Source organism: Rhamphochromis longiceps, linkage group LG1, assembly GCF_057381845.1.
Source record: "Rhamphochromis longiceps isolate RC_006_pf linkage group LG1, R_longiceps_female_GT1.1, whole genome shotgun sequence".
In the NCBI taxonomy this organism is placed as follows: Eukaryota; Metazoa; Chordata; class Actinopteri; order Cichliformes; family Cichlidae; genus Rhamphochromis; species Rhamphochromis longiceps.
Window position 1 is genome coordinate 36,399,565 of NC_140557.1, and position 25,819 is coordinate 36,425,383.

Genomic DNA, 25,819 nt, shown 5'->3' on the forward strand with positions numbered 1-25,819 from the left:
AACAACTCCAATTTCATAGAATTTGGCTCCAGATCTGAAGCAATAAAGTGAAAGAATGCTGCTTTGGCTTAGAGGGTGTCAAAATGAAGCACCAATGATGTAAGGCGCTGTGGAAATTCCAGTTTTTATCACCAGCAGTGGGCTAGGTATTCATTAGGCTTTTGCCACCAACTAATGCAGTTTGAGCGAACAGTGAAAACAAGTTTTAAAAGTTTCACACTTTAAAATTGGGCGATATTGGGGAAAAGTGTCAAAATTATGCATCAACACCCAGCCCCGCCAACATTTGAAAGGGGTGCACTCTAAAAGTACCAAACGCCAGCTACACTTTCAGAGAGGTATATTGTTGTACCATTAATCCTACGACAGCTTATGTCTGGAGTGTTATTGTTTAAGATGCTGTCATTGTGTCTTTGATGGGGGGTAGTTATTTGTTACAATTGTGGTTTGTGCTTTATGGAAACAAACCTTGATCCTCTTAGGAAATTTTTCTGCCATAATGTACAAAGGCTGCGATACCAAAACTAGCAACATCTGGTTTTATTTTACTTTTCCCCACCCAAGGGTGAAGTGGATACTAATGTGCCTTAAAGAAATAAGAAAGCTTATTAATTTAAATCATCTTAAACTCGAAAAAAAAAAACAATGCAAATATGTGCTTTATACTGCTTTGAGGCATATATTTACCTTGCCTTCAGTGTATACAAATTAAGGACAGAAAGTACTTTTACTGCACATCTGTCTATCAAATACAAATGTTCTGTTTTTCTTTTTTTTTTCCTAGCGACTGACAGACAGCAGAGACCAGTGGAGCGAGCTGGAAAACAGAAGCTCTGCCATTTCTCTCTGCAACAGCAGTGAAGGCGAAGAGTCATTAAACTGCTACGGTCCCATGAGTCCAACATTCAAGGTAACTTGTAAAACCGAGGGTGATCTGTAGGACTTCTTTTGGTATTTACTGGGTCTCCATAATCATATGGTGTCTAGTGTAAACCTCCTTACAGAAAAGGTAACATCTACTATGCTCCGGTACAAAATTTGATGTATTGTACTCAATGTTCCCTCTAAGCTGCGCACGTGCGCAATTGCGCACTGCTGGCATGGTCTCTGCGCACAAAAAAAAAATCTAACCTGAAGTGAAATTAAAATTAAAACTTTAACAATTCTGTTTTGCAGTGCTAGTCAGTAATGTTGTGTTGGGCTCTTTTAATAAAACTCCTCGTTTAGGCAATAATGTGGAACCCCACCATGTTTATTCCAGCTCACTCTATATCCATCACATAGCATCCTTCCTGTCTAGAAGGGTAAGTACTGCCGCCTAGTGGCGCATGATATTCACCAATATAGATTACACCACATCCCCCTTACTGAAGTCAGACTGGTACATTCTTTTGTTCTTCAAACAAAACATAACTGCATATAGTTTTTTTCAATACAGGCATACCCCAACATTTCAGGAAACATAAAGTCAGTATTGTCATAAACACTTTCTATTTTCCTCCTGTAACAGAATAATCACTTTCTCTTTTCTTTTCCACCCGTAACAGAATAAACACTTTTTTTCTTTTCAACCTGTAACAGAATAAACACATTTTTTTCTTTTCAACATGCTACCCTCAAAACCACAACTCAGCATTTGAAACACACTTTTCCGTTTTCAAACAATCAGCTTCACAGATCAAGTCTTTTGGGTTTAATCACCTCCCTACCAGACCGGGTTCTAACCACACCTGGTGTATGGGGTGCGCTTGGCTCAGAAACTTTCTCTGTAGGAGTAGCTTGGATCTGTGTGGCTTCGGTTTGAGCCTCTGTTTGCGGGATCGGCACAAGATGACTGCGGTTTCTTCTAATTGTCCCTTGGGGCCCACTGATGACGTACGATCGTGGAGTCGGGTGGACTGCTGTCACTGTGCCCTGTGCTCTTGCATCCGTGATCCAGACTGGTTGTCCTGGCACCAATTTATCCAGTTCTCTCGTTCTATGTCTCTTGTTAAAACTTTCGGTTTGTCTCAGCCGTTTCTCTCTCTCCGAACAACTAACCTGCTGAAAATCAGGCAGACAGGACTGTAAGGTTTCAGGAAGCATTGGCAAGGTAGTACGACGCCTGCGCCCCATGAGAAGTTGAGCCGGGCTGTAGCCATTTGCCAGTGCTGTTGTTCTGTATGCCAGCAACGCCTTGTATGGATCGCTAGCCTTTTTGAGGAGATTCTTGACGGTCTGGACGCCTCTCTCCGCTTCGCCGTTGCTCTGCGGGTACCTGGGACTACTGGTGACATGCTCAAAACAGTAGTCCTTTGCAAAGTCTCTCATTTCTTGACATGCAAATTGTGGCCCATTATCGGTGAGCAATACTTCAGGGATTCCATGGCGTGCAAATATTGACTTTAAATGCACAATCACATTGGCTGAACGAGTTGGACTGAGTTGAGCAATCTTGACATATCTCGAGAAGTAATCCACTACTAACAGATAGTTTTTGTCTTTTAGTGTGAACAGATCAGCTCCTAAGTTCTGCCATGGCCTCTCAGGTAAACGTGTGGGCATAAGAGGTTCCCTCACATTAACTCTCTCCTGAATGCACAGCCTGCACTTAAGGACAAGTTCACCGATCTGGTTACTCAGGCCTGGCCACCACACTGCTTGTCACGCACGTTCTCTACACTTGACTACTCCTTGGTGTCCCTCGTGTATTTTGTCCAGAACTGCGTTTCGCATGTTTGCAGGTATGACCAACCTTGTACCTCTCAGTAGTAGTCCATTGTGTACACTCAAAACTGCTCTTTCAGACCAGTAGTGCTTCACCACTCCCTGCAGCTGGTTCCTGTCCGGCCAGCCCTCTGCACAGTACTTCATGACTTGCGAACAGACGCTGTCAGACTGCAGCTGCTCACGGAGATCTGAAAGGTATTTGCTGCTAGTAGGAAGGCCCTCCAGCACTGTGTCAACGTAGATATCAGTGTCCTCCATAAGGTCATTGTCTCTGGGAATCACGTTGCCTGCCAACGGCAACCGTGACAGCGTGTCGGCTGTGGTGAGGCTTTTGCCTGGAATGTGCCTTATAGTGTAAGAATACCTCATCAGGCGCATGCGGAATCTCTGTATCCGTGGTGGAAGCAAATCCAGGGCTTGTCCTCCGAGTAGGCTCACTAGTGGCTTATGGTCGGTCTCAAGCTCAAAGTGTAGCCCTAGAATAAAGTCACTGAATCTTTCGCTGGCCCAGGTGAGCGCTAGCGCTTCTTTTTCCAGCTGAGCGTAGCGCTGCTCTGTGGCTGTCAATGATCGCGAGGCATACGCGACAGGTGACCACACATCATTGTCTTTCTGTAGTAAGACTGCCCCCAACCCGTATGAAGAGGCATCTGCTGAGATCTTCTGGGGTTTGTTTGAGTTGTAGAGCTGTAGCACTGGTGCAGATGACAGTTCTTGTTTTAAACTGTTAAAGGCGTTTTGTTGCTCATGCCCCCAGTACCACATGTTTTTAGTTGAAAGCAAGTCTCTCAGTGGTTTGTCTTTCTCAGAAAGGTTTGGGATGAATTTCCCCAGCTGGTTCACCATTCCTAAGAAGCTCCTAAGCTCACTCACAGTGCTTGGCTCTTTCATCTTCTGCATCGCGCTAGTTTTGTCAGGGTCGGGACTCATGCCTTCAGATGACACAATGAATCCTAAGAATTTCACCGCTCATCTGCCAAACTCACATTTTGACATGTTCAGGGTGACGCCTGCCTTCTCTGCACGGTCGAGGACAGCGTGGAGTCTCATGTCGTGCTCCTCTCTCGTAGATCCCCAGACCAGGATGTCGTCCATGTGGCATACGACTCCCGCGAGGCCGGCTGTCACTTCTGTCACCATCATGTTTTGGAAATGCTCTGGTGCACTGGAAATACCAAATGGCAGACGGTTGAAATGGTACCTACCAAATGGCGTAATAAACGTGGTGAGGAGAGCAGATTCTTTGGATAGCGGCATTTGCCAAAAGCCCATGTTAGCATCGAGCTTGGAGAAATACTGCGCCCCTGTGAGCATGCCTAGTGTTTGGTCGACAGAGGGAAGGATATATCTTTCGTGGCACACCGACCCATTTAAAGGTGTCATGTCCACGCAGATGCGGACTGTCTCTTTGTCCTTTTTAGGGGCTACGACCATGCCGCAACACCAGTCTGTGGGCCCCTCCAACTGTTCCATCCTCTGTAGCTCTGCTTTGACTTTGCCCAGTAGTGGGAGCGGAACACGCCTGGGCACTTTCAGTGAATAAGGTTTAGCGTCGGGCTTCAGCTTAATCGTGTACGGTTTTTGAACAAGCCCGAGCCCATCCCATAGCTTCGGGTACGCTTTCTTCACTGTCTCAAGGTCAACATTGTCCATTCGGGCAATTAATTTCAGTCTCACAGAAGCTGTCCTGCTTAAGAGAGCTACACGCAGATTTCTGACTACATAGATTGTCTCTGCAGTGCTCCTGTCACTGTAGGAAATGTCCTCCTTTGTGGACCCAGGCATGGTCAGTGCTGCACCTCCTGGTCCATACAGTGGCTTTTCAGCTTTTTGCAGATGCTCATTTGGCTGCTTAATGTCTTTGAATGTCTCTTCTGAGATAGCTGTGACATCTGCCCCCGAGTCTAATTTGAAGGTCATGCTTTTGCCTCTCACGCAGATGTTAGCAAGCCACGGGTCTTCTCCTGAATCCAGTTCACCTAGGAGGAGTCCATCTGCACAGTCTGCCACCACATGCACAGCTGTAGACCTACAAACTCTCCCGTAGTGTCCACGTTTCCCGCAGTTGTGGCATTCTGCATTTTTAGCTGGGCACTGTGCTGCTGGGTGCATCTGTGTTTTTCCACATTTAAAACACGTTTTATTCTCTTGTTTTGTTATTTGTGGTTTTCGTGGCTTGAACTGCGTTTGCTCTCTGCTTCTGAATTTATTGGGCTGTGACTTTCTGACATGCACGGCATCCATGGCTGTTTTGCCTGTGCTGCTGTCGCCTCTGAGGTCAGTTTGCTGTCTTTTTATTTCCTCAGATTGTCTCGCCATTGTGATAGCTTTGGTTAGCGTCAAATCTTTGTTGAGCTGCATTCTCTCCGACAGTGATGAATCTTTAAGACCCACAACGAGCCTATCCCTCAAAAGTTCATCGTGGAGTTCACCATATTCACAGTTTTCGGCGAGAGCATATAGAGCTGTTATGAAGGAGTCAACTGTTTCCGCTGGCTGTTGTACTCGCTTATTAAACTTTGCTCTTTCATAAATCACATTCTTTCTGGGGACAAAATGTCTGTCAAATGCGTTTCTGACCGCATCGTACTGCTGGCGCTGCCCGTCTGTTAGGTCTAGTCCCCTTAGCACGTCGTCAGCCTCGTCTCCCATGCAGTATACTAATGTGTTCACTTGGTTAGCATCAGTTGAACCATTCAGATTACTTGCCATTCTGAAACGCTCGAAACGTCTGATCCACTTCTCCCATTCTTGGGGCTTTGCGAAGTCGAACGGTTCCGGTGGCTTGATGGTGAAAGTAGCCGCTCGTGGAGCTGCCGTAACCGGGCCAGGAGTCGCCGGTAACGCTGCTGCTTGCTCCGTCATTTTCGTCACTAGCCGTTCGCCAAGCTGACGGTTATTTTTTCCACTGTCTCTCTTCGCTGCCTAGAGCGAGTGCACTTCTGACACCATGTTGTGTTGGGCTCTTTTAATAAAACTCCTCGTTTAGGCGATAACGTGGAATCCCACCATGTTTATTCCAGCTCACTCTATATCCATCACATAGCATCCTTCCTGTCTAGAAGGGTAAGTACTGCCGCCTAGTGGCGCATGATATTCACCAATATAGATTACACCACAAGTAAGTGACTGGCTGCTCCCGTATGGGATTAGAACGATGCCACCTTATCCCATAGTCCAGCCAATAATGGGATTCACATTCGTATATACGCAGCTAATCCACGTCGTCGGCAGGCTATGACAGCGTCCTTATGTGCTGACACCGGTGTTTTAGCTAGCAAAGCGGCGTGGCTGATGTGGAGTGAAGCCACGTTAATGACAACGTGTACAACCATTGGAGATGTGAGCAGGACAGACGGAACAATTGACGGAAAAAGTGTGGACTTTATACCAGTTTTTAAATTGTGTTGATAGGCCACATTAAACCAGAGTTATGATTAAAAAATATGTGCAATGTTTGGTTTTCTTCCTGAATACTATCGTTGTTTATATTTACTGCGGGAAGAAACGTTCTATAAGAAAAAACGCTCGAAAGCACTCTCCGCCTGTGAGCAAAAACAAAACCAAAAACACCCCCACCCTTTCCTATTGGTCGAAAAAAGTACCATGTCGACCAATCAAAAAATGATATGGCAAGTTGTTAAGAAACGGGGGGAAGTTTTAGGAGTGACGACGGTGTTTTGAGATGTGAGAGATTTGCGACGTTCAGCACAAATCTTGTGTACTTAGTGTGTAGTGTAGTCAATAGTTTTGTTGTGTGTGTCAGAACAATGAGGCGACTGCTGAATGTTACAGGTGTTACAGGAGTGATACATCTCCTGTTGTCAGGCCTGCAGGTATCAGGCTATTGTTCTCCTTTATGTGGACAGAAATTATTTTTGGAGTGGCACAAATAATTTGTGTGGCATCATATTTGATGCAGAACAGCTGATTGTGCTGTAAATAGTTTGAAATGTTTATTTAAAAAAACACCTTGGCTTCATTTGAAAAAAAAAAACAGCTGTAAAAATCTTTGTTGTTTGCCAAACTGAGTTACTTTTTTGAAGAAGTAACTATATAATTAATTGCCCAACATTGGTCTTTATATACTGTATTTTGCAGACAGAGAGTTACAGGACTCTCTCCCAGACCACAGACTCATACTCATAATCAGTGTTGGTCAAGTTACTTGAAAAAAGTAATCAGTAACTAATTACTGATTACTTCCCCCAAAAAGTAATCCCGTTACTTTACTGATTACTTATTTTCAAAAGTAATTAATTACTTAGTTACTTAGTTACTTTTTGAAAACACGATTTACAACCTGAAGAGGTGATAAAGCGATAGATCTTTCAGCCCAATTCTACTTTTTCTACATAATCCATCATACAAAATGTAATCAAATGGAAAAGTCTCTTTTTTTAAACTTGTTTTATCAGTTTTAATCTTTTAACTTTATGCATCAAGCAAAAATTTAATTATATGCAACATTCTCTGACTTGAATAAATTAGTTTAACATTTAAACCTATTTTCGACACATTCCAGCACATAAAATAAAATATTTTTTGTGTTTACACTCACTCTTTCAAATAGATGCAAGTAAAACACAGCAGAAAATAAATAAAGTCAAAGACTCAGCGGTCCTGCTGTATTGCTCTATTTTCACCTGTAAAGCAGGACTGCAGTAGGCGGAGGTTTACCCTGGTGCAGGTGTGCCGCGGTCAGTGCCGCGGTCAGTGCCGTTACTTTTCCTACGGGAAAGTAACGGTAATCTAATTACCGTTTTTGCAATAGTAATCCCTTACTTTACTCGTTACTTGAAAAAAGTAATCAGATTACATATACGTATATGTCTCGCTTTTAAAAAATAATAATCTGAATCTTACAATCTTACAATCTTACAACAAACGTTTTCATCTAATGTAAAATGTATAGAAATCCATTATGGTACATAGTAATTTTTTTTAGGGTCCCATCATAATTTCTTCAGAAGTAGCCAAGTGATGATGCCAAGTGATATGATGCCAGTATTTACCCACATTTTCTAGATACTGTACCAGTACTGTGTGTAAAATGCCATCAAAAAGTCAATTAAGTTTTATTCTTTCTCACCTGTCTTTCTATCTCCTATCGCTTTTTAAAGGTTGCCATGTTAGAAAAAATGCTTTGCCCTGCCATGCTGTTTATTGATGTGGCAAATGAATGGTTTATGAAAATATATCTAAATCTGTCATCAGTAATCAGTAATGATCATGTCTCCCCTCTAGTCTTCTCAGTCTTAATTTCAGGTTTTCACCATGGGTTGTAGATAGTTCAGGAGGTTAACTCGACCAAGCAGTCTACTTTCGGGTACTGTTTAGAATACCAGAATAGGGAGGATGATGTATTAGACTGATACATATATACCAACAAGACAGTGTACATCACTGTGACAACAGCATTTGTTTTCATTCAAAGGCTTTATGGTTTTTCCTCTGGTGGGCCGGTCTCTAGTCAAAATGCCCGGGCCGATTTTTTGTCCCAGTCCAGCCCTGGTGTTCACTCAGACACATGGAAAATTAGAGGGAACATTGATTGTACTGTTCCTGCATTGACATATTGTTCAATCAGAATACAGAAAACAACTAAAGCTAAAGTTCAATGCAAAGTTTTCATGTGATATGTTATGTGCAAGTGAATTTTGATTACTTTACAGATTTTATAAGTGTTTCCTTCAAAAATTAAATTTCTTGTAAAATTCCCTTGGTTCTGTTTGAGGATGTTGCAACTCATCTGAGATGGACTAGTTCCTTCTTCATTTTTTAACAATGAAGCAGGTGTGTACCACGTGGATCGGTCTGGGTCAGCTTCAGTTGCACCCAGCACTTTTTACCTATGATGATGTTAAATTGCTCAGATATAATGTAATGAACTTCTGATGATAAAGTCTTATTGTATGAGGTGCCGTAAGGGACATTATTACTGAAACGCTCTCACACACACTACTGAAATTTTACCTCCCACACACACTACTGAAACGCTCTCACACACACAACTGAAATTTTACCTCACACACACTACTGAAACGCTCTCACACACACACTACTGAAACGCTCTCACACACACTACTGAAACGCTCTCACACACACTACTGAAATTTTACCTCACACACACTACTGAAACGCTCTCACACACACACTACTGAAACGCTCTCACACACACTACTGAAATTTTACCTCTCACACACTACTGAAATGCTCTCACACACACTACTGAAACGCTCTCACACACACTACTGAAAGGTACTCACACACTCCACTGAAACCAGAGGCATTTCCGCTGAACAGGAAGTTGTTTCCTGACAAGGAAACTGATGGAAAAAGCGATATATTTCAAAACACTACAAGGATGTCTACTCAGCGTCCTGCTAATACAGCGGTCCCCAACCTTTTTTGCGCCACGTATCATTTATGGCCGACAATAATTTCACGGACCGGCCTTTAAGTTGTCTTGGATAAATACAATAAAATAAAACCAGTACCGCTACCAAAAAAAGAAGATTTATTCATAACACACGGGAAAAGACCCAGGGAAACCGAGTTAACAATATAAACGATATAAAAAATTAAAAAAAAAAACTATAAATACCCTGAAAACCATAAATTTCAAACTCAAGCCTCAACTCTTGCGACCTGGTACCAAACGACTCACAGACCGGTACTGGTCCAGGACCTGGGGGTTGGGGATGGCTGTGCTTGTAGCCTAAGTGAAGCAGCCGCATTACTTAACAATATTTTAGCTTCCTTGAATCCAGGAATGGATTCAAGGTGCAACAGGGAATTCGGCAAGTATGTCCTATTTCCCCTAAGCTTTTTATATTGGTATATATACAGTTGTTAACACTATTAATCAAAAATTCTAAAGACATACAAGGAATATCAATTTTTAATAAAGACTTCAAAATAAGTCACTTCGCAGATGATACATCTATTTTTTTGAAAGATAAATACGTGGTAGAGAAAACTAAATTTTTTCTAAAGCATCTCGTTTATCTCTCAGTATCAAAAAATGTGAACTACTACCGATTCATACAAGCTCTGACTCCTCAATAGCTTTGGTTAGAGTTGAATCTAAAGTTAAATATATAGTGCTGATAATTACGGAAGCGTAGAGCTGCCACCCAGGCAAAAGAAAAATACAAGTGTATCACGTTATAACGTGAAAAGTTTATTGTTCTAACAAGATACTTTTCCTGTTTGTACAATATACTTTTCACGTTTGAACAACATAATATCACGTTATTACAATATACATAATTATCACGTTCGTACAATATAATTATCACATTCGTACAATATAAATATCATATTGTACGAATGTGATCATATATTGTACAAACGTTAAAAAAAATACCATTACAATAACATTTTTTATTGTAAGAACGTAAAACGTGTTGCATTCGGAAACCCAAATCCATGGTAGTTGTGGAGAGCTCGCGCTCTTCAGAACTGGCACTTAACTTTGAATGCCCTGCTTTCAACATGGACACAAACACTGATAGCCCACTTCTGAGATTTCTTTGGAATCGTGGTGTACCTGAGGACTGTCTCTTACGAATGCTACAAGAACACGTAAGTGCTCTCTTGAGGGGGAAACTTGTAAAACTCGCTTTTTACGAAGTTACAGCGTCTAAAAATGTGACATATTGCTTAGTTAACAACCACAGCGGTTTTCGCTTCTCTCGCTTTGACTGCGTAAGGACGTAACGGTAGGCTGCATTGGTGTGGATCTATATGGAATGGAGAATGTAAAACAAATTAACCCGCTGTATAAAACTGGGTCGTTGTATGACCACATGTTACTACTTAACCCGTATGCAGATTCCAGGTTTCTTAAATATATCGCTATATTATGTGATGCACAATGTTTCCTTGTTTATCTAAAAACAAATGAATTAAACTGTGTTTATATTGATATTTGGCTTCAATTTAAAAAAAAACACTGAGTTCAACCCTTTGTGCTCTGTGCAACTGAAAGATACGTGAATACTAATTTACTTTTTCAAAGGTGGGCATTGTATATACTGTAATATTTCTATTAATAACATGTTAGAGAATCTCATTAATGTTGCTGGCATAGAGAGAGGAAAAGAATAAATGCTAAATATTGATGGCTGCCACTAAAATAATAACAGACAATTATCAAAACACATGTGAAATGTACATACATTTTTTTAGTGAGGTACCTCATGTGGTGTGGCAGCAGGCATACCTTGTACTTCTGTATAGTAATAAATATCTCTGTTATTACAGATTGATGCCACAGTGATTGATTTCATGGATGACAAGACCCTGTCTTGTTACATCCCAACATATGGTGACCGGATAGCTGCCAGACGGTTCTGCTTGGAAAACAGTGGTGCAAGTACTAAGGAATCAAGAAAAAACTCATTGCTCGAAAAATTGAAGGAAAAGATGGGAATCAATGAAAATGAGAAGAAATCTGATCATGAGGAGGCATTTGTTTCTAAGAGAAAAAGAACATATGCAAAAAACAACAAATGAGCTGAGAAAAAGACTCGAAAAATTGAGTTAGGGTGGATCCATGAAGGTAAGCAAGTGAGAAAGCACAGAGGAGGAGGAACAAGGACCTTTGATGTGCCCAAAGACTCCAAAAAAGCTGACATATTACAGTATGCAAAAGATCTTTTCTTTCCAAGTGGAAAAAGCAAATTTGGAAGATGGGAGGTGTTCAGTCATGACATATTAGACTATCAGGAAGAGGCCGTATTTGATGAATATGTCACAGTTGGAGAACTCTATTCAGCACTTAAAATGGGAATGTTGAAATTTTACTTGTGCACAAGAAGATTTTCCAATGATGAAGATGATGAAGAAGTTTATGATAGAGGGAAAACACATGTAAACAATGTTACACAACTGACTGACTCACATCAAGGAGATGAAGAAGCTTCTCACACTGTTGTGATCTCATCATCAGAATCTAGGAATGCTGATGAAGATGTATTATTAGACACATCTGAGGTAATGATTGGACCCTACCTTGGAGAGCCTCTGCCTTGTCAACTTGATGACACTGTAATAGATGAACCATTCCTGCAGTTTGAGGAAGATGATCTGGTCATCACATCCATTACACTTCCTCCAACAAACACAGCAGTCAGTAGTCCAGATACATCTATAAGCAATGAAGCAATAAGCTCTGCAGGATCATATGATGTTGTCTGTGTTACCATCAAACTTCACAGGATTACTATTCTGGAGGAGATGATCAGCCAGTTCAAAGATCCAGCACTCCTCATACACCCTCTAAAATACACCTACATTGATGAAAAAGGAGCTGATGCAGATGGCATATCAAGAGATGTGTATGCTGCATTTTGGTCAGAGTTTGTGGACAACACAGCTGAAGGAGAGGAGTTCAGAGTGCCATCACTGTCTCCGAAATGGCAGGAAGAAGAGTGGAAATCCATGGGTAGAATTTTACTGAAGGGATTTCAAGACCATGGATATTTCCCTTGTCGCCTTGCTCCTGTTTTCACAGTGGCACTCATCTTCGGTGAGAATCAAGTATCAGATGATCTGCTGTTTGAAAGTCTTCTCTTTTACCTAAGTCAATCAGATAGGGATCTGATAACAAGGGCACTAAAAGAAGATCTTACAGATGAAGACAGGGATGAAGTGCTGGATCTCATGGATCGCCTGGATGTATCAGTGCTTCCAACCAAAGAGAACTTAAAAGGCCTTCTTCTGAAAGTCGCACACAAACAATTAATCCAAAAACCAGCATATGCCGCAGAGAAAATGTCCTTAGTTGCAAGCTACTTCCTAAAAGAAGCTTTTCAAAGCCCACAAGATGCCCTACAAATGTATGAGGATAAAAAGCCAACAACGAGAAAGCTTTTGAAGTTGCTTACTGTCTCTCCCACCACTCAAGCAGAGAAGCAGAGCTTCAGATTTCTGCACCAGTACATCAGAGGACTTGATGATACAGGGCTCAGAAGGATGTTCAGGTTTCTTACTGGGTCAGATGTCATCTGTGTTGACAAGGTTGAGGTACTGTTCACGCCTGTGGATGGACTGGCACGACGACCTGTGGCACACACATGTGGCCCTCTTCTGGAACTACCATGGACATACACGTCCTACCCAGAACTACGAAATGAACTGGACAATGTTTTGGCTGCTAAAAGCTCTCATGAGTTCAGCATAGCTTGATTAAAGTCCATCATGTTTAAACCAAAGAATGAAAGGTTTGCACTAACAATGACTGGCTATGAAGCTCTAAAGTTTGTTAAACCCACAAACAGGGAACACATCATTGTATAAAAAAAGAAAGAGCTTAAATTTCAGGGAAGTGTTTTATTTCATATTTGAATTTATTTTCAAAAATTGTGGACAACATCAATTTGTTTCCACCATGAAAAATGTAAATTTCAGTTTAAGTTTTCATACTTAAAGGTTTAACTAGTTTAAATGTTAACTAATTATGTTTAATAAGTTCATATGGTTAGCAGCAAGAGGTGAACTATGCTTATTATTAGTTCTTATCATGTGTCAAGGTCCTTTTCCACAGGTCTGTGGTGCAGTTTTGTAGGATACAAAATGTCTGCTATAGAGGGGATGTTTTGTTTAGTAATAATTCAAAAGACTTAATATTAATTATTTTCAAGTATATTTTTTTTACCTTTCCACCAGTCATTTGTTTAGAACATAGGCAATAGGAAGGCAATGTGTTTGATGCAATAGTTGACTGGAATAAAAGACAGAAAATTGGCACATAAGTTAAGTTTTGTAGTGTTTATCAAGAGTCCGTGTTTTCTTCTCCTTGAACACAAATAAAAGGGAGGTTAACATCTAACACTGTTTGTTAATTATTACATAATGCAGAATTTGTACATTTACCAGTTTACAAGAAACTGTTCGTGGATGAATAGCAGTTGCACAATGTGTTCAGTAAAATTGAAAACAATATTTCATGAATAATAATGTATAGGATCAGCAGTTTAAAAAATGTTTTTTCGACAGTCTTAAAACAGAAATCAGATATAATAGAAATTCAGTTAAAAAATAATTGGAAATGCCAAAAGGTTGGAGTACGAAGATTTGGTTAAATATATTTAGACATGCTTGCTTGCTACTATCTTGAACCGAAAATCCAAACAAAATAATAATGAATGTCTTTTCTATTGTTTATTGCACAAATAAAACATTGTACCCAAAAATATATGCGTAAAAATTCCCAAAGCCCAATTATATTTAGGTTTATAAGTCCTTCAGTATATAGGCTCTCAGGAAGAAATACAGTTCAATGGATTCATCTGCTGTGCTTGGTGGAAGTAAGAAGTTCTCTGACATTATAAGGCAACACAAGCTGAAAACGGTTTCATCACAGGTATAAGGTCCTCCTCTCTGTTGACATTCTTGCTTACAAGCATCCACTGCCTCCCGAGAAACCTCTTTCAGATGATCCTGTCCTCCAAAGAGATGAGGGATGGTGTACATGAGAATCGGACGTCCACTTGGAGCAACTGCATTTCTGCTTCTGCGTATTATGTGGGTGTTCCACATATGTGCAACTTGCTGCAGCTCTTCCTATTAAATATTAAAAATTTAAAAATCTCATATCAGTAAAAGAACACGCTGGCACGGCTGGCAGCCTTAACCCAATTTCCCTTGGGATGAATAAAGTACGATCAATCAATCAATCAATCAAAAGCAGTCGGAAAAACAGAGTTTATCAAAAATACTCAACAACAAGAATAACAGTGGTAGACACGTGATACTGTGGAAAATTTTAAGTAATTATTAAACGTGAATTGTTTTAGACAGTGCGATTTTATGTTTCTGGCCAGTGAAATATGCATTTTTTTCATATCCTGAACGGAGTGATAATAGGGATGGTGCGTGGGTGTTAAAGCAAACTTTTTATTCTCTCTCCGTGTCTCTCTTTCTCTCTAACACACGCACACACACACACACACACACATACACACACACACACACACACACACACACAATGACTCATTAAAAGAATATAAACATGGTTACATACCTCGATGACATTCAGGCACGTAAACAATATGAGCTGCTTGTCCAAAAAACATCCAGAAAAGCAGTCATGGTCTTTTAGTTCCTGGAGACGATTTATCCAGTGCTGAGCATGATGTCGTCTCAGAAAGGCCCACCAGCCTTCAATACGCTGATTGTGATTGCTGGATCCAGTAATAAAACAGTTTCTGACGTTCGGATCCATAGTTCAGCGCAAGAATCGTTGCATCTCAGCCATTATGACATTTTCTGTTCCCAAATCAGAGCGAATCCTAGCAGGTGTTCCCATCCTCTTTTCAACTTCTGCTATGAAATATCCAGCAATGACTTTGGGATCATTGTTTGTTGAATAGGCATGAAGCCAAATCATAACTCTCGAAAAGCCATCAATAGCTCCATTTATACAGATTCCAAAAGGCTTCAGTTTGTCATAGGAGTCAACATGCCACATAAAATTTGGTCCAGGATTTACATGCGTGCGTCGCATTAGGCAATTTCTGCGTCGTTGCTCAACACCGTAAGGGTCAAGATATTTCAGTAAATGTCTCACAATACTCTGCGTGACAACATAACCTGCCTGAATGCAGTTCAGGTGGTGTAGTTTGTATCCATGGAGCCTCCCATGTCCCTCCAGTTGATCAATAAGAAATCGTGCCACCTCAATCGGATCGGACTCATTCTTTCTCCTGTACAGTCCCATGTGTTTTAGGTTTCTTCTAAGTGTCCGCATGCTTATCACAATACTGTCCAAACTGCTCAATAACAGCAAAATCTCCCCATGCCTCAATCCAAGCATAAAATAGAACTTAATTAATTCCAATAAACGAGCCATTTTCTCGCACTCTGATCTGCACTGTCACCCACTTCACTATGTTTTACACTTCCGTATCTTTACGGCAATATATCATGCTCGACCAATAAAATATATGTTATAACGTGAAAACGTTATTGTTCAAACAATATAATTATCACGTTCGTACAATATGATATTTATATTGTACGAACGTGATAATTATGTATATTGTAATAACGTGATATTATGTTGTTCAAACGTGAAAAGTATATTGTACAAACAGGAAAAGTATCTTGTTAGAACAATAAACTTTTCACGTTATAACGTGATACACTTGTATTTTTCTTTTGCCTGGGTGGCAGCTCTACGCTTCCGTAGATAATATCTAAAAAAAAAAAAAAAAAAAAAACAATTAGCAGAGAAGACACTAATATTTCTAACTGTATCATGGAGATGAAGAAATCACTTAGCCATTGGTTAACCAGAGACCTCACTATTTTTGGCAGAAACATCCTATCTAAAGCTGAAGGCATCTCCAAATTGATTTATCCTTGTCATTCTCTATATATCTCCTCTAAAAGCATTAATAAGGCTAACACAGTTATTTTCGAATTTTTGTGGAGGAATAAAACCCTTTACATTGAAAATCTCAGCTTGTGAAGGAATACAATAAAGGTGGTATCAAAACTCCAGAATTAGAATTTATGGTTGGCACCCTTAGAATTAAATGGTTAAAATCTGAGATAATGAGTTATACCCACAACTTCTCCCCATAATTAAACCTTATGAAATCATAGGGTAATAACACTTAATCAAAAATCAATTTTCGAGAGCGACTGGTTTAAACAAGCTTATATTCATAACAGATTTGTTGGATGATAACGGTGTCATTCTAAGTTACACAGACTTTTCAGAAAAATATTGTCTAAACTGTTCTCAAAGAGAATATAACAAATTGTGTGAACTGGTCCCACTGTCTCTGCTTCATTTGATTAAAAATGTTATAATATACAATAATTTCTCATCAGTGCTCCCAAATTTATTGCTAGGGCAATGTCAGCTGTTTGATAAAAATGCAATAATAAATTTATTAGTAGTTTCTTCAAAGACAAAATATTTCATAGTTACAACAGAATGGTTACATTGCATGGTTCTAATTTAGTTATTTCATATACACTGGATAAAGCCTACTAAAAATTTATGAAATAGCCTATACCTAAAGTTAAAGAAACACACTTTAAAGTAATAAACAAAATTAATCCTGTGGCAGAATTTCTAAAAAAAGAGATTTGGCTTTGAGGTGGATCAGTGTTCTTTTTGTACTGATGAAAATGAAACCCTAGAACATCTTTTTTTTCTATGCCCTATCACACAATGCATTTGGTGCAACTTAAAAAATTGGATTTCCCTAAATATTAATGACGTGCCACTATTTGAATTACATCATAAATTTTTTACATGGATCATCTAGCATTGGGTGTCTCAGACATCATTAACATCATCATACTTTTGAGTAAATATCATATCCATTGTGCTAAATGGAGGAACACTAAGCCTTCTCTCCCTGGTTTTATTAATAATTTTAAGATATTTTTTTCTTTGCTAAAAAAGACAAAAAGCACATATGCCAAAAAAAATTAACCAGGATAATGCGTGTCTGCTATTCAAAATTTTGACTTATGCTGAGGCTTATATATTAAGTAATGCAGCTGCTTCTCTTAGGCTACTTGCAGGTTGCTGAGTAGACATCTGTGTAGTGGTTTGTTTGAAATCTACCACTTTTTTCAGTTTCCTTGTCAAGAAACAACTTCCTGTTTAACTGAAACGCCTTCCTGTTTAACTGAAATGACTTCTTGTTCAACTTAAATGCCTTCCTTTTTAACTGAAATGCCTTCCTGTTTAACTGAAACACCTTCCTGTTCAAGTGAAATGCCTTGGTTTTTCAGTAGTGTGTGTGAGAGCGTTTCAGTTGTGTGTGAGAGAGCGTTTCAGTAATAATGTTCCTTATGGCACCTCATATTATTATGTTACATTGTATTAATCATGTCTAAACCCATTGTCTCTTTAATGCCTCCTGATGTCCCAAAAGAAACTCCTCATACAGTTTTACCCAGTAAGTAACCTGCATGTGTCAGCTGACCTATTGTGCAGCAATGGAAGAGAGTCATTTGTCAAACTTAAGGTTTGATTGCACTGATTAAAGAGCAGCCATGAACTGCATGACACAGTTTTATTGGTAGGATTTTTAAATGGTGAGAAAACCTGTTATTGTTGGTTAAAAAAAACCTCTTTGAAATTTGAAGTTTATACCACCCTAACATTAACCCTCAGTGGTTTGGTGACCTGATGGATGTTAAAAAGTTCAGAACAGGGAAAGGGTAAAATGAACTCTGAACCACAGAGATATATATTTTTTTATTTTGCAGTGTCTTTTGGTGCAGTGTCACTGACTTCTATAGGAATTTGTGTCTCAGCTTACTCTGTCTCTTTACAGGATGAAGTGAGCAGCCGCATCACAGCAGATGGTAAATTCAAGGTGAGTCAGGATGAAAAACAGCAGGCCTACTCTCAAGCAAACTCAAGCAAACACACCCTGATACACCCCGAATCTGGCAGCACTGCTATTAGAAAGACTGCAAAACTACTGATAATTTGACCTGCTACAAGAGGAAAAACCTACAGCTGCAAAGTGAAATCTGTCTCGGTAATAAAAGTATTAGGTAACTTAACCCCCTGAAGTCATGACATATGACTAACCCGATATTTTGAAGAATGTCAAAAGAGACGTTTTTCTAAACAAATGTAAATAGGAGTCATGCGTGTCAATTAGAATAATCCTTGTTCCCTGATAGTCAAGACTTGGAAAAACAATTCAATAAAAACAAAAATGACATATAAGGCTAGGGCTAGGGTTAAAGTTAGGGTTGGGTTTGGGAGTTGTTAAGGATGACTTTGGCCTCAGAAAGTTAAGGATTTCTATCAGAGGGTAAAAACAAGGCATAAAACACCTTTGTTTTCTGATAACAAATTGCCTGCAGTGTTTTGCAAAAGGTCTAACAGGTCAAGTATTGAACAACTCTTATTAGAAACATTATAGGATCAAGGTTTATCCTGTTAAACTGAACCTGGTTGAAGAGGGAACATTTACTATCTTTGTTGCATGGACCTGAGATGAGGACTTGAGAAGGAAGACAGAGAATTTATCAGAGTAATGTTTTGGCCTGTCATGAAGACAGGAATTATGTAATTGTTAGTAGAATATTATTTGACAGCTGATTTCCTTTGTGAAAGAACATTGAAGTTTTTGTGTCTCCTTTTTGTTTGGTTTTTTACTCCTGTTTAAATTGTTGATCTGCGAAATGCAAATTAATAAACAGAAAATTTCCATTCCTCAGATCACAGAGCGAACAGAGTCTCTGAGGAGAAGGTAGGCCTACCAATAAAAAACACACACAAGAATGATCAAAATCTAACACGTGCAGGAAGCTTTCTTTCAGTGTGATATGATGTCCATCACCATTTACACGTAGAAACACCAAACTTTCCTCTGGAAGGACATAAAGAGTTTGTACCACATGCTAAAATCAGACAGAATTACACTTTTGCCATGACTGATTCAGTTGTTTATGCATTCTTCTAAAGCACCAGCAACATAAAGAAGACACTGCCACCTCTTCCTGTTTCCAAGATCGACAAGAGACTGGAACAATATACACACGCCCTGGAGGTAAAACTGCAGAGTGTTTTTCTTCTCAACCAGTAAGAGGATATTCGTGGGATAATTTTTTGTAATCATTAACAGATTCCGCAGACTAATCACTTGAAATCTCAGAGGATACTTTAGACCAGCGGTTCCCAACCCCCGGGCCTCGGACCGGTACCGGTCCGTGAGTCGTTTGGTACCGGGCCGCGAGAGTTGAGCCTCAGGTTTGAAATGTATGGTTTTCAGGGTTTTTATCGGTTTTCAGGTTATTTTGTTATTGCTTTTATCGTTAACTCAGTTTTCCTGGGTCTTTTCAGGTGTGTTATGAATAAATCTTCTTTTTTCGGTACCGGTACTAGATTTATTTTGATGTATTTATCCGCGACATCTTAAAGGCCGGTCCGTGAAAATATTGTCGGGCATAAACTGGTCCGCGGCGCAAAAAAGGTTGGGGACCGCTGCTTTAGACATCTTTTTAACATTGTGAGGTCTTTGTTAAAATAAACATATTTTAACCTGAGTGTGAAAAAGATGGTGTGGTCTTGGCTCGTTTGAAAATACGGCTATCATTGATCACAGGGAAAAAGTGTTTCTGGGTATTTATCCAAATAAAAAGAATTCTAAAATTAACGAAAAGGTGATGGTGTTCAATAAAACATAAAGAAAGTGGAGAAAAAACAGTTACATCTATTCAATTTGCCTGTGACTGGCAACAATTATTGCATTAAAAACATTTTTTAAATAAACTGGTTTACATTGTCTTGTGAATCACACATCATTATTGCTATATATATATATATATATATATATATATATATATATATATATATATATATATATATATATATATATATATATATATATATAGCAATAATAGGTAAAGTATTAAAGTGAAGGATGTAAAATCAAGAATTCAAATTTTATTTGTCATGTACACAGTCATACACAGTACAATATGTAGTGAAATGCTTGGACAACTGCTCGTGACCTAAAGAAAACAAAAAAGGAAAAGGCTATGAATAAGATAGGAAATAAATATGAAAAATTAAAAAGGGTAAATTTAACTAGGAAGGAATAAAATATAAATTAAGGTTAAAAATGAAATAACTGTACAACACAAATTAGAATGAAGGGTAAATTTAACTGGGAAAGAATAAGATAAAATATATAAAATAACTGTATAAAATAACTGTACAACAAAATACACAATATAGAACTATATAAGAATGTATGAAGAAATATAAATAAATATATACACAATAACAGCAGCTGTACAAGTGATTTAAGTGATGAAGTGAAAACAATGTCCAGAATGTCCAGTGTGTGTGTAAGAACTATATGTGTGGGTCAGTACTGTGTGGTGGTGTGATTGAGAGACCGTATCGCCTGCGGGAAGAAGCTCCTCCTTAGTCTCTCTGTGTTGGTCTTCAGGGAGCGGAATCGCTTTCCTGACCTCAACAGAGAGAACAGTCTGTTGTTGGGATGGCTGAGGTCCTTCACAATCTTCCTGGCCTTGGTCCAGCACCGCCTGCTGTAGATTGAGTCAGGGAGCTCGGAGCGGATGGTGCGCTCAGCTGACCGCACAACCCTCTGTAGAGCTCGTCTGTCCTGCATGGTGCTGTTCCCGAACCAGGTTAAGATGTTTCTCGTCAGGATGCTCTCTATGGTGCACGAGTAAAAGTTCCTGAGCACCTTGGAGGGCAGTTGGAAGTCTCTCAAGCGTCTGAGGTGGTAGAGATGCTGTCGGGCCTTTTTCACCACGGTGTTGATGTGACAGGACCATGACAGGTCCTGCGTGATGTGAACTCCGAGGTATTTGAAGCTGTCCACTCTCTCCACTGGGCACTCGTTGATGACGGGGGTCTGGTAGTTCCTCTCCTGCTTAGTGCTGAAGTCCACTATCAGCTCCTTTGTCTTACTGACGTTTAGAAGGAGGTTGTTCCTCTGGCACCAGTTCTCCAGATTCCTAATCTCCTTCAGGTAGGCTGTCTCGTTGTTATCAGAGATCAGGCCCACCACGACGGTGTCGTCAGCAAACTTGATGATGGTGGTGGAGCTGGTAGTGGCCACACAGTCATGTGTACAAAGAGTACAGCAGGGGGCTCAGAACACACCCCTGGGGGGCTCCAGTGCTGAGAGTGGTGGAGGCTGAGCCCATCCTTACTGCCTGTGGTCTGCCAGTTAGGAAGTTGGAGATCCACTGACACATAGATGAGCTGAGTCCCAGATGCTCCAGCTTGGTGGTGAGTGTGGAGGGAATTATGGTGTTAAATGCAGAGCTGTAGTCTATGAAGAGCATTTTAACATAATTACCCCTTCTAGTGTCCAAGTGAGTGAGTGATGTTTGGAGGAGATGAGAGATGGCATCGTCTGTGGAACGATTTGGACGGTAAGCGAATTGTAGTGGGTCCAGTGTGTCTGGTAGTGAAGAAATGATGAAGTCTCTGACCAGGCGTTCAAAGCACTTCATCACTACTGAGGTGAGGGCTACAGGGCGATAGTCATTGAGAGGAGCAGGGTGGGGTTTCTTCGGGACAGGAACAATGATGGACTCTTTGAAGCATGTGGGGATCGCCGACTGAGATAAAGAGATGTTGAATATCTCAGTGAACACAGGAGCTAGCTGGTATGCGCAGTCTCTTAGGATACGACCTGGGATGCCGTCTGGTCCTGCTGCTTTCCTGGTGTTCACTCTTTTGAAGGCTCTCCTTACTTCATGCTTGGAGATGACGAGCACGTTTCCGGTGCTGGCAGTATCTTCCTGTCTGCAGCCGTTAGCGCCGCTAGCACTAGCATTGTTGGAGTCCTTAGCTGCAGCCTCGAAGCGAGCATAGAAAGTGTTCAGCTCGTCTGCCAGAGTCACGGCCGCGTTCGTCATACCGGTTGTTGGTGCTTTATAGTCGGTTATTGTCCTTAGTCCCCGCCACAGGCTCCTAGAGTCACTCTGTTGGAGTTGTGACTCTAGTTTCCTCCCGTAGCGCTGCTTCGCCTCTTTCACCGCCCTCCGCACGCTTTGTACGGGTCCATGTCCCCCGTCGTGAGTCCCGTGTTGTAGAAGAAATTGGTCTGTTGTGCAAATGAGTTTTCATTTTTGTGTATGTGTAGAGTATCATCGTTTCACAATGAAGGCAAAAAAAATTCCACTAATATTTGGTTGCTTTACAAACTAGCACTCCTTTACTCGCTCACATAGTGACTCTCTCACTAGATTCTCAGAACTGACCTAAACCTTTCTACTTTTCTTTCTGTCATCTTATTTTTCTCAGCTCTCCTCAAAGGAAGGCAGATCAGGCTGCCAGACAGTGACTGATCTCACTGCTCCCACTGAACCAGTTGCATCCAAGAAGAACCTGTTTGAGGCCGGAGACGCCTGGAACCAAAATGCCACCTCGATCACAGCATCTAAGGTTTATGGAAACATAACTTGTGTGTGTATGTGTGTGTGTGTGTGTGTGGGGGGGGGGGGGGGGGGGGGGGGGGGGGGGTGTTGTTCCTTTATGTTTCCAATAATTTCCAAAATAATATATTTTAAACAGAAAACAGGAGGGAAGATTTCCTAGGGGAATGATTTTGATATTACTGTAATACATGATGTTTCTCACATTCCTCTCAGGACGCAGATGCTCTAAAAGTGGGTGTTGCTGATCTCATCAACCAGTGGGTGAAAGGAAGTGAAGACGGAAGCAGATCTAGCTCCCCCTCCAAACCAGCCGTAAGTCATATCATTATTATTATTATTATTTCTACATGAATTACATTAAATTGATTACATCAGTTTTTAAACAGGTATTTTGCCCAGTCTTTATGTCTTTTTCCAACCAAAAATGGAAAGGCAACAACTACTTTAAAAATATACAAAACCAAAAGTTTAATTTATGATTTTAATGCATGCTGTTCATACGGTCGGTTTGGGTGGCTCAAAAGTCAACATTTACCAGGATGTCAGGATGATGTCCTCTGCTTCCATGTTTATTAATCCTCCCAGGAAGATTTCTATGGTTCTAAGAGCATGTTTTTGTTCAGATTTTGTCACAGTTAAAAAAAAACAAAAAACCCACACACACAGCAAAAAGAAAAACTTCTTATTCAACAAGCTAGTGGTTAGTGCTTTTTACACAAAACTACTTCTTCTGCTTTAATGGATGTTTCTCTGAACATGAATATTTTCTTGCTTATAACACACTCTTTAAGTATCACACTGTTCACGGTGTCAGCTGCTATCAGCTTTTGTTTAAAGGGTACCCCATTGCTCATATTTTTTCATATTTCATATTTTTTGTCATTGTATATACTGCTATAGCAGTGGATGCTCAACTTAAACATACCCAAAGTATCATGAGGTCAGTGTAGTTTGTATAAATAAAACCAAAAGCTCAGACTTCAGACCTCTCTAAATCAGTAAATAAATAAGATTCATATAATGTGAATCCTTAAAGTGAATACAAAATAAAGTACAAAATAGTGAACCTTAAAAGAAGAAAAGTTTGATTTCAGAAGCAATGTTGAATTCTGCCATCTGCAAGGGAATGATGTCATGAGTATTTGGTAAAAGAGCAAATCAAACTTTGCCCCGCTCTTCATGTGTGTGTCATCTGCTTTCACTGCCAGGCTTTGCTATGCACATTGTTGTTTTTTCTACATTGATAGTGCTTGACATTAAGAGTGCTCAGCTATTCCCACATGGCAGTCTTTCATGCCAATATAATTTAAAAAGCCCATTTTTAAGATTTTTCGTCATCCTGTGACCTTAAAATGTCTTTTTTGTTGTTGTTCTTATTTATTTATTGTCAGATTCACAAAAATCTCTAAAATTAGCTATGATTCCGTTCCTATCATTATTTATTATTATTTTTATTATTATTGTCAGTTTCATACAGTTTCAGCTTTTTCCTCTATTCTCTAAATTTCTTACTATTTCTTATTCTTTAAAGTCTTTCAGTCCACATCATTCTCTGTTCTTTTCTACTTGAAGTTTTCGCTTCCCACTTTCTCTTCTGTCTGGTGTAAATCAGCCTCAGGTTTGCAGGCTAGGCAGTGAAAGTCTGCCCCCTCATGGCAACATCAGCAGCTTTTACATGTTGCTCTTTCAGACAGAGATACCAAAGTGTGGTTTGTTTACTGTTCCTGTTTTCAGGAAATCAACCCTGGTGGTGTTTTAAACAAGAAAAATTTATGGGAGAGCCTTGGAGACACGTTATCGTCTGGGAAAGAAGGAAAGGTACACGCTCACACGGAGGATAGCGGAACAGAAACTTTTAAACGTTTGTCTTGATCAATATTCTTTTATCGACTGAATTGCAGGAGAGCTCCACTGGCAAAAGATATAAATTTGTGGTGACAGGTCACGGCAAGTATGAGAAGGTTTCTGTTGACAGCGGATGCAGTGAGGACATAAACTGCCAGTCAGGTGAGAGAATCCTTTAACTAGTAATGCTAACATTAGATACGATGCACTATTGTAATGGAAAATGTTGGACACTTGTCATGTCGTAGCAGCCAGAATGTCAAAAATGACCCAGCTCAGTACAATTTTATGAAACAGCAAATAGCTTGGAAAAGTTAAAAATAAAAATAAATAAAAATAAAACAAGCAAAAAGGAGAAAGAAAAGGAGCTCAATAAAATACAAAATAGAAAATGATGAAGAGCTCAATAAAACACACAATAATCGAGAGATAGCTGATCAGGGAAAAAGTGATTAAATATTCTTATAGAGTCATAATAGAGCTGGGCGATATATCGAGTTTTTAAAACATATCGATATATTTTTATACGAGATATAAGATGTGACAATATCCTTTATATCGATATAGTCTATGTTACGTTATAATTATAGTTGTGGAGCCGCAAGTTTGCCTCTCTTTCGTCCACTTTTGTCTCTACGCAACGTTACTCCGCCTCGCCTTCACTGAAGACAACTCCCCCTCCTACCCCATCGCTTCACGTGCAGGCAGCGACAAGACGGACACGGCAAATCTCCGTTAACGAGTTACTGCGCATCGCCCCATGCGTGGGGCTGGACGGCGTCAACGTGTTAACGAGCTAAACATGCTAATGAGCTAACCGCGCTAACGAGCTAACCGCGCTAACCCTAAAATCCTTTCATTCTCTCAAAAGTTGATAGCGCACCTTATGTATGAATTCTGGTTGTGCTTGATGGCCGCGAACCGATTTTATGTGGTACACGGCGCTCAGCAATCTGTCAAAAATGTTTGAGTACGACTTTGGTAAGCTGCACCGCTTGATAGATTGTCGGCGCATTACGGCTACCGAGGAGCTTCGCGGAGTGATACGTACTGTGCATCAACGTAATATTACCGTATTGTGTGTGTATAAGGACCATAAATGGCACCTGTAAGAGACGTGGTTATGAAGCGGATTTCAAACTCCAGGCTATCAGTCACACAGTAAAACTTGGGAACAGAGCAGCTGTGAAATCTGTCTGTCTTTGTTATTACGCTCAGCGTCTTTTAGTTTACATTTTGACTGCACAATTGTGAGCTCTTTGTTTAGCACAAAAACAACCTTGTTTTCTTTTATTTATGGAGCATTATTATTTAATGAATGCTCATAATTTAATTTTGA

General features: G+C 40.0%; 1 protein-coding gene and 1 pseudogene across 2 annotated transcripts in view; both read left to right on the forward strand.

Moving 5' to 3' along the window:
* LOC146679100 (uncharacterized) overlaps positions 1-13,158 on the forward strand; it is a 38,346-nt pseudogene extending 25,188 nt beyond the window's left edge. Inside the window, exons 6-7 of the transcript XR_014911874.1 lie at positions 785-910; positions 10,981-13,158. The product of XR_014911874.1 is annotated as an uncharacterized LOC146679100 (transcript). The remainder of the gene's footprint in view (positions 1-784; positions 911-10,980) is intronic.
* A 4,451-nt stretch (positions 13,159-17,609) lies between these two features.
* Positions 17,610-24,659, forward strand: lsp1b (lymphocyte specific protein 1 b). Its single transcript, XM_085406734.1, has 6 exons — positions 17,610-17,645; positions 18,027-18,068; positions 22,502-22,642; positions 22,849-22,947; positions 24,370-24,453; positions 24,537-24,659. The coding sequence occupies exons 1-6, from the start codon at positions 17,610-17,612 to the stop codon at positions 24,657-24,659; spliced, it is 525 nt and encodes a 174-aa protein (XP_085262860.1).
* Positions 24,660-25,819: the final 1,160 nt, after the last annotated feature.

Excerpts from the sequence above, each read along its gene's own strand:
- lsp1b (XM_085406734.1), top strand. The coding sequence starts at position 17,610 with ATGTCCCAAAAGAAACTCCTCATACAGTTTTACCCA. Across the intron at positions 18,069-22,501 it reads CAGCAGATGGTAAATTCAAG|CTCTCCTCAAAGGAAGGCAG; the intron begins GTGAGTCAGGAT and ends TATTTTTCTCAG. Across the intron at positions 22,948-24,369 it reads GCTCCCCCTCCAAACCAGCC|GAAATCAACCCTGGTGGTGT; the intron begins GTAAGTCATATC and ends TCCTGTTTTCAG.